Source organism: Mus pahari, chromosome 7 (assembly GCF_900095145.1).
Source record: "Mus pahari chromosome 7, PAHARI_EIJ_v1.1, whole genome shotgun sequence".
In the NCBI taxonomy this organism is placed as follows: domain Eukaryota; kingdom Metazoa; phylum Chordata; class Mammalia; order Rodentia; family Muridae; genus Mus; species Mus pahari.
Window position 1 is genome coordinate 55,909,310 of NC_034596.1, and position 9,033 is coordinate 55,918,342.

At 43.9% G+C, this 9,033-nt stretch overlaps 1 protein-coding gene and 1 pseudogene across 1 annotated transcript; both read left to right on the forward strand.

Moving 5' to 3' along the window:
* Positions 1-3,607: 3,607 nt before the first annotated feature.
* LOC110324020 lies at positions 3,608-4,614 on the forward strand (annotated as a pseudogene).
* A 3,136-nt stretch (positions 4,615-7,750) lies between these two features.
* Positions 7,751-8,345, forward strand: LOC115064388 (calpain-1 catalytic subunit-like). Its single transcript, XM_029540537.1, has one exon. It carries the CDS (start codon positions 7,751-7,753, stop codon positions 8,288-8,290), a length of 540 nt encoding a protein of 179 aa, XP_029396397.1. The 3' UTR covers positions 8,291-8,345.
* The last annotated feature ends 688 nt before the right edge of the window (positions 8,346-9,033 follow it).

The window sequence follows — 9,033 nt, forward strand, 5'->3', positions numbered from 1 at the left end:
CTGTTCTAATAGAGTTACAGGGACACAGCTAAATAGAAGGGGCTCATAGGTTGGGAAAGTGGCTAGAGAGGCATCTTTACTGAAGTGTAACCAGAAATATGAGCAAAACCATTAGAGAATTTAGATGAAGTTGAGTTTTGGAGTTCAAAAATGACAGAAATGTTTGTTGATCTCATTCAGTTCTGTATGAGGACTAAGCTTTGAGGGCACTCCTAAAGCAGCATTGCTGTGAGAAGCTGATTGTGGTAGGGGTCAGGGTTAGACAGCGGATTAGTGTGTTTTCATGTGTAAGATTCAATCAGCTACATTGTGCCAAGACTTGAAAAGAATAGACCTGAGCAGGATTCAGGAGCCTGTAATGGATGTGGGTCATGGTGTAGCAGTGTAGACTTGGGGTGTGATGAAGAGCCCCAAAATTATAGATACTGGGGAGAATTGGGAAGAATAGCAGGTATGTTTTGTGATGCTGAGACAGGAGTTAATTCCTCCAGGAAATAAGGGGTCCATGGTGAATCAACCTATGAAATGAGAGAGATAGAGAGAGAGAGAGAGAGAGAGAGAGAGAGAGAGAGAGAGAGAGAGAGAGAGAGAGAGAGAGAAANGAGAGAGAGAGAGAGAGAAATGGTAACGTAAGATCACTTCCCTGATTGGAAGGCAAATGAAAGTACAAGCAAAGTGTATGTAGACTCTGTGTAGGCTTGACTCAAAATGTACTTGAAAAATAACCAACCTCAGTAAAGATTGCCTCATTCCTTATCTCCTGCCACGGCAAGTCCAGTGAAAGGTCCCTAGACAAAGAGCCTCTCTTGAGGCCCCTTCCCCTTGGTGTTCTCGCTGCTTCCCTAATAGGATCACTTTGCTCCAGTTGAATCCAGTCAGGCTGCTCACTCCTTTTCCTTGGCACTAAACAATGGACTTAGGGAAGCTGCTGACACTCCAGTTCCCATTGGAGCCAAGCCAGGTTCTGCTGTTCTCAAAGGCCTCACGTCAGCGGAGCTTCAAAGGTAAGGATGGCCTTGAAGGATATTAAAAAATATCTGGTAGTGGAAGTGGGGAGGGGAGCAATTCAGCATCCTGTTGAGAAGGCTAGACTGACTCCATGACAGGCTTCACATTGGCACTTCAGGAGACTAGGCCTAAATCTCTGTTTCCAAGAACCAGGCAAGTCCAGGCCTCGGAAGCTGCCTGCCACCTGCTCTGAGGCAAGGACAATGGGTCAGCAGCCATTTCCAGATTTAACCAGCAACAGTTTCCAGCCCTCCAGACCACAGCAATGGTTCTGGAATGCCCCTAGAGATAGAGCCAAGAGTAAAATAGAGGCCACCTATCCCTCATAGGAATTCCCCTAATGTACTTTAAATTGACCTTGTGAGCTCATTTTGGGGTCTCTCTATCTTTGTAGATGATAGACCCCAACATGCTGGACTTCTACAGAATAAAACACTCTTTGCATTTACATACTATTCCAGTCTGGAATATCATTCTTCAGTGAATCATAAACCCTTACACCATCTCCTGCTTCATGGATCCTAAGGTAAGAGGAGATGGAACTTTTGTTCTTCCACAGGCTCTTGACACCTAATTTCTCTTAGAATTAAGTTTGGATAGCAATTCTTTATTTGTTGTTCCATTTTCGGCGAAGCAGCGCTAGCAACAAAGAAGTATACAGTGTTTGAGACCCACTGCTTTGTAGGAATCAAATGAGACTCGGTGTTGAGAGAGCTATGAAAGAACAAACTGCCCCTGTTATCTTTTTTATTATTAAAGCACATGAAAAGTAAGGTGAAGTCTTTGGAACTGATGACACTAAGTGATATTTTATAGGCAAATGTGCTTTTAGTAAAAAATGAAATTAACATTGTTATGCCAATTATTAAGTTACTTGGTTCTAAGCCTGCCCACCCCAATTATTTTGTGCTCCAAGGGTTGGAGTCTATAGACACCATCCTGGATTTTGTCATGTCGGACTTTGCCAGCAGGAGGTATAGGAGAGACGTTGGGAAGTGGGAGAAGAGAGAAGGAGCCTGATCTTTCCTGTGGACTTCCAGCTTTCTTCCTGTCCTCTCTGTGTTCCCATGAGCCTCAGCCCAGAGACGTTACTAACCAGCCATGGTTCCTTCTCTTCTTGGGTATCTGGAAACCAGGGTGATAAATTTCCAGGACAAGCAGAGAGAAGTTTACCAGGTACAATAGCCTCAGGCTCCAGCGGCTTGCAGAGGTTTACATCAGAGCTCTGGCTCGACAATACCACAGTTGCCACAACTGCAGCAGGGACCTAGGACCCTGGCCCCATGGTGGCTACCCAAACCTCTTTACTCCTTTTCTAAGAGCTGTAACACTAGAGTTCTGCTGATCCCATTCATCCTGGATTCTACTTTATCTCTTTTGTCCTGGTGTGCAGTGGCATCTGAGAGAAGAGGCAAATTGTGGACATTACCAGTTTAGGATTTTTGCATTGTCCACTCCTAGCCCGGGTACTGGTGGTGTCTAGACACCCTAGGAGGAATGGTAGAACCTGGAACCACAGAGATCCATCTGCTTCTCAGATCTGGCATTAAATGATCACATCCTCAACACTCTACAGTGTTCCCTCTTTAGAGGTCTCAATCCCCATGGATTCCCCTCCACCTTTTAAGGGGTTTAAAACCTTTCCTTTACTCTTCTAACTCTAATGGGGGTAGGTACTTCCAGTAGTTATGAAATCTATGGAATGCTAGAGTGCTTTACACATCTAGATATTGTTTTCTATTGAATCCCCTTGGTTCTACTGACTGTCAACTGTGAAGGGTCAGAGACGCAGCTCTACATTATCACCCTCAGCAGCCTGAGAAGTTCCTATAGTCTTTTAGGCATCTCGACTCAGGACTGATGATTTCAACAAAGACAAGAATTTCAGGAAAACCAGTACGAAGTGGAGTTGGAGATTTTATTAGAGATATTTTAATATAGACTTTAATTGTCTTAGCATTGGCCACATACACAACTTTGGTGGCTCTCAAGTTACATCCCAAGGAACTGCTGAAATTCCCGTTCTCCATCCTTTTTATATACATGAGATTATGGGGTTGCTTCAGAAGTCTCTTGGATGGAAGCACAGTCTGGTAAGGTAAACTAGGCGTTAATAAGTAGCACAAGAACTCCAGGGCAGTGCCTTGGAGTTTCTGGTACAATTCCTAGAAAACTTTCAGGCATACATTGGGAAATGGAGAAAGGCACTCTTCAGTCACTGCCTATGCTGGAATCCTTGTTTTCTACTGGAGAGAGGCTTCAGCCAGACTCAGGGGTGAGGGACTCCTTTCAATCTCATGTCCCTATCATTTTCTCTGTATTTTTATCCTGCCTCAGCTAAAATGAGTTTTTCATCCTTATTGAGATTACACTGATACAATTACCAAATTGATTGGAAAAAATTAGATAATTTAAAGTCATATTTTAACTATACATACTATGTAGTATACACCATTATTTTTCAGAGAATAGCAATGGCATGTGTTCCTCAGACTAATTATAAAATAAATAACAATAGAAATTAACTGAGATGGCTCTCTGCTCAACCCTGTTCCAGAGACAACCACATCTTCTTGTGTAGTCTCGTCTCATAGACAAAATGGTGAAGGTTGATGTGAACAGATTTGGCTGTATTGGGCACCTGGTTACTGGGGCAGCCATCTGCTCTGCACTTGGCAAAGTGGAGATTGTTGCCATCAACGACCCCTTCATTGACCTCAACTACATGGTCTACATGTTCCAGCATGACTCCACCCATGGCAAATTCAACAGCACAGTCAAGGCTGAGAATGGGAAGCTTGTCATCAATGGGAAGTCCATCAGCATCTTCCAGGAGCGAGATCCTGCTATCATCAAATGGGGTGATGCTGGTGCTGAGTATGTTGTGGAATCTATTAGCATCCTCACCACCATGGAGAAGGCTGGGGCACACTTGAAGGGTGGGGCCAGAAGGGTCATCATCTCTGCCCCTTCTGATGATGCCCCCATGTTTGTGATGGGTGTGAACTACAAGAAATATGACAACTCACTCAAGATTGTCAGCAATACATCCTGCACCACCAACTGCTTAGCCCCCTGGCCAAGGTCATCCATGAAAACTTGTCATAGTGGAAGGGCTCATGACCATGGTCCATTCCATCACTGCCACTCAGAAGACTGTGGATGGTCCCTCTGGAAAGTTGTGGTGTGATGGCCATGGGGCTGCCCAGAACATCATCCCTGCATCCAACTGTGCTGCCAAGGCTGTGGACAAGGTCATCCCAGAGCTGAACGGGAATCTCACTGGCATGGCCTTCTGTGTTTCTGCCCCCAATGTATCCATTGTGGATCTGTCATGCCACCTGGAGAAGCCTGCCAAGTATGATGACATCTAGAAGGTAGTGAAGCAGGCATCTGAGGGTCCACTGAAGGGATTCCTGGGCTACACTGAGGACCAGCTTGTCTCCTGTGACTTCAACAGCAACTCTACTCTTCTACCTTTGATGCTGGGACTGGCATTGCTCTCAATGACAACTTTGTAAGCTCATTTCCTGGTGTGACAATGAATATGGCTACAGCAACAGGGTGGTAAACCTGATGGCCTACACGGCCTCCAAGGAGTTATAAACCCTGGACCAACCACCCCAGTAAGGACATTTGAGAGCAAGAGAGAGGCCCTCAGTTACTGAGGAGTCCCTATCCCAACTCAGCCCCCAACACTGAGCATCTCCCTCACAATTTCCACCCCAGACCCCCATAATAACAGGGGGGGTGTCTAGGGAGCCCTCACTACTCTCTTGAATACCATCAATAAAGTTCGCTGCACCCACAAAAACAAACAAAATTAATAATTGAGGTTAGATTCATGAAAACCTTCAGCTTTGTCTTCATTCCTTTCATTTGGCTGAGGACTGATGAGAACTTCATCAGTGTCTTGCTGCTCTGTGGAAAGTCAGCTGGGGACCATCTACTTCATAAAAACCATCAGACTTTAAATTAAAATGTTTCATTTCAGCCTGGACTCACAAGTTGAACTGATATAATTCACATTTCTGAGCTCTGCATCTCCAGGCTAAGTTCTGAGTTTGCCTCTGAGAGCTGCAGTGTAAGTGCCAATCACAATACCTCAGCTTGGATTGGTCAACTTGAAAATCTCTGAGATGACATTGTTCCTTTGGTATGAGACTTTTACTATGTAAGATGGAAAACTTCAGTGTGGTTAAAATGTGCTTCCAGCCTTTATCATGTGTAAATCTACAAAGTGAGATGTGAGTTATCACATGAAGGTCTCATGTAGAAGAAGCCCATGTAGAAAGAACTCCTTCCTTGAACTTTGCTGATGCTGGAGATGCTGGTCAAGTCAGGACATCAAATGAAGCAGTTCTGTGTAAACATGGAGGTCCAAAGGCAGTCTGCCTATTTATTGAAATTAACCAGTGAAACATAGAGATATTAAAACAACAACAACAACAACAACAACCCTACCTCAATAACCACCTTTGCATTCTATCTAGTTTGCCTAACACAGTTTATTTCTTCTAAGTCATGGCACATAATCTTGTCTGTGCTTTTCTAGGAACACATCTTTGTGATCCAGAGCCTCTTCCTGTAGGTCTATAAGTTGTTTGTCCTTGAACTACTAAACTAGCAATGCTTAGTTCTGAATGTCTAAATTATATGGTCTCAGGAGTTGATCTAGCCCAGGCATGTCTTCATAATAGTCTAATTTATAGGGCAATATTATGCATGATTCAGATTAATACCAATATAGGTGTGGAGATGGAGGCAATCCCTCAAAAAGGTTCCCTCATCCCAGATGACTCCAGTTTGTGTCAAGCTGACCCAAACTAACCAGCACATGATCTAAGAGCTCACTGTATTTTTCTGTTGCTATGATAAAAACCACACAACTAGAATTACTTAAGAAAGGGTTTATTTTGGCTTATGGGTCTATAGAGAGTCCGTAATGGAAGAAGCAGCACGGCAATAGAAGAGGGAAGCTGGCTGACTGCATTTCAACCGCACAGAGTATGCAGAGAGACCAACCTGGAAAGTTAGATGAGGTCACAAAACTTCAAAGTCCATTGCTAGTAATGTAGTTCTTCAGACAAGACACTGCCTTCTAAAGGTTCCATAATCTCTCCAAACAGCAACACCAACTGAGGACCATGAATGTAAATACATGAGCCTATGACGGGGGCAATTCTCATTGAATCTCCAATACTTACCTAAGTTATTTTTGAATTGCTTAATGCATCCTTTCAATTTTAGTGGTTTAAAACATTAATTGAAGTACAGAGCTATTGACTTTTCTGTATTTATTAATGAAATCAGTAGTGTTCTATAGTTTTTTATGAATCTTTCTTTGTCTGAGCATATCACTTTGAATAATGTTTATTTAAATCAAAGATTATTGATCTTTTCAGGACTTGGCTCCATCTTGCCATTAGCCTAAATTTAGACACATGTCAAATAGGCTGTCTTAAATACATGTAACTATAAAAAGTCAATGCTTTTAGTTATTTCTTTTTACTACTTTATAAAGCTCGTCAATATTTGCTAGAAAACTCCATAAATTATCTTTGGTGATGTAAACATAATAAAAATTTTGTTAATTTGTCACAAAGGGGCAGAGATGTGTGGGGCAAGTGGACTGTGCTACCAGACAAAAGAACTGTTAAGGTTGGGTGAGCTCAGACCCCGTGAATTTCAGAATTGAGAATGGTAGGAGTGGAGCCATTTCCTACCTACTCTGGAACTTGTAACCATGACACTCCACTGAGAGGGCCATGACAATCAGTTACATAGCATAACACCCAGAGTCCGTCTCCATGCAAATAGAGCATCACTAATATCTCAAACTAAGCTAATAGGAAACATCCATCCCTAAATCCCACCCTACTCCTCAATGGTTATATAGTGCCTGCTCCCATGGAATAAAGCGCAGAAGTTATTTAACTGATGAATGTTTGAGGGTAGCTGTGGGAGGCACAGGCAGGTGGATCTCTGTAGGTTCATTGACAGACTGGTCTACAGAGTAAATTACAGGACAGGCAGGGCTACACAGTGAAAATCTGTCTCAAAAGAAAATCATTATTTGTTCTTATTTGATAAGTATGTGTAAAAATTGTTGGCCATCATTTCAATAGTGTAATGGCCAAAGAGAGAGCTACAGTGTCTTTTAAGAATATCTTTACCACTGACAGGCAGGATATATATATATATATATATATATATATATAAGCAGCAAGAGATAGTTTATTCTGGATCCAAATGTGAGTGACTACCATCTTGGAACACAGATTTAGGCTATCTCAAATTTCATGTTCCAATGTGTTTAGCAATTTAATGAAGTTTATTATATTAACAGAGCAAAAAAGTTGTAAGTTAAGGCATAGGACAAGGTTGTAGGGGATTGAAGGTGAACAAATGTCTACTATGGAGATATCAATGCCTTGGTGGGTGGGTAGGCGGGTTATAGAACGTGAGGAAATCTCTGCTGTATGTTTCAGATTCTATTTGATGCCATTTTTAGCTTGAGTTGGTGGTAGATAGGATTGGTTTGTATATTCTAAAGGAATTGCCATATAGTTACAAGGATATTAGGTTCCATAGAGAGGCAGACAATGAATGGCCATGGAAAGGGGCTAAAGATGGTCCAGATAATTTATAATTAGGCTACGGATCTGCAATATTTTGTTGATGCAAAATCACAATTCTCACCTCAACAGTGACAAGAAATAATTTACCCTGTAGCCAGAATATGAGTGACCTAGAACACAGATTCAATGTACCTCAAATTCTGTGTTACAGCAAGTTGGCAGGGGATGACATGGAGATCAGTGTCAAGGAGTTACAGACCATCTTGAACAGGTTCATTAGCAAACACAAAGACCTGCGCACTAACGGCTTCAGCCTGGAATCGTGCCGCAGCATGGTGAACCTCATGGATCGAGATGGGAACGGGAAGCTGGGTCTGGTGGAGTTCAACATCCTGTGGAACCGCATCCGAAATTACCTGACCATCTTCCGGAAGTTTGACCTGGACAAGTCCGGCAGCATGAGTGCCTACGAGATGAGGATGGCCATTGAGGCTGCAGGCTTCAAGCTTAACAAGAAGCTACATGAACTCATTATCACCCGCTACTCGGAGCCTGACCTGGCTGTGGACTTCGACAACTTTGTGTGCTGCCTTGTGCGGCTGGAGACCATGTTCCGGTTTTTCAAAATTCTGGACACAGACCTGGATGGTGTTGTGACCTTTGATCTATTTAAGTGGCTCCAGCTGACTATGTTTGCCTGAAGTGGGGATTCGCTCCGCTCCGGTTGCCTTTGTTCTTCCTTTCTTCCTCCGTCAAGCCACGCCTCCCCGCCCCCCCACCAGTTGCTGGCACCCTTATCCTTCTGTCCCCCTTGTCCTCCTGTCCTTTCACCTCCCCACTACCTCTGTTCGACTGCTCTGGGCAGAGTCGCGGGGGCCCTCCCTGCCCCTGTAGTCAAGGGCTCAGAATGGGCACCCTGANCCCTGCTCAGGGCTAAGAACAGGAAGGCAGCTCCCAGCTCATCCCTGCCTCTGGGGCAGGGGCAGGGGCAGGCATCCCTGCCCCCTCCCCCTCGCTGCTACTGTCCGGATGTGTGTCTTGCCTAATCTGTGGAGGCTCTAACCCTGTCATCCCCCAGAGCTGCAGACTTCATAACCACTAGCTAGCTCCTTGTCTGCACCCGGGTGTTGAAGGCCTCACTTTTATGAATTAGCATTATTAAGCAATATTAATATATATGATTTGAGCGGATAAACCAAACAGCAGACCACGCCAAGGTGATTCCACGTGAGAGGTTTATTAAGCAGGGATGGGGAGCGGTAAAGTGGGTAGAAGAGTAGGGAAGAGAGAAGGGGGGAAAAGAAGAAGAGAAGAGAGCGGGGGCGAAGAGAGGAGGAGAAGAGGAAGAGGAGGGGGTGATCTCCTAATTTATATGGAGAATGACATCACGCCAATGAGGGTGGGGACTGAACCAGGTGAGTTGTGGGATTGAGGGTCGTTGTCC

Excerpts from the sequence above, each read along its gene's own strand:
- LOC115064388 (XM_029540537.1), top strand. The coding sequence starts at position 7,751 with ATGAGTGACCTAGAACACAGATTCAATGTACCTCAAATTCTGTGTTAC.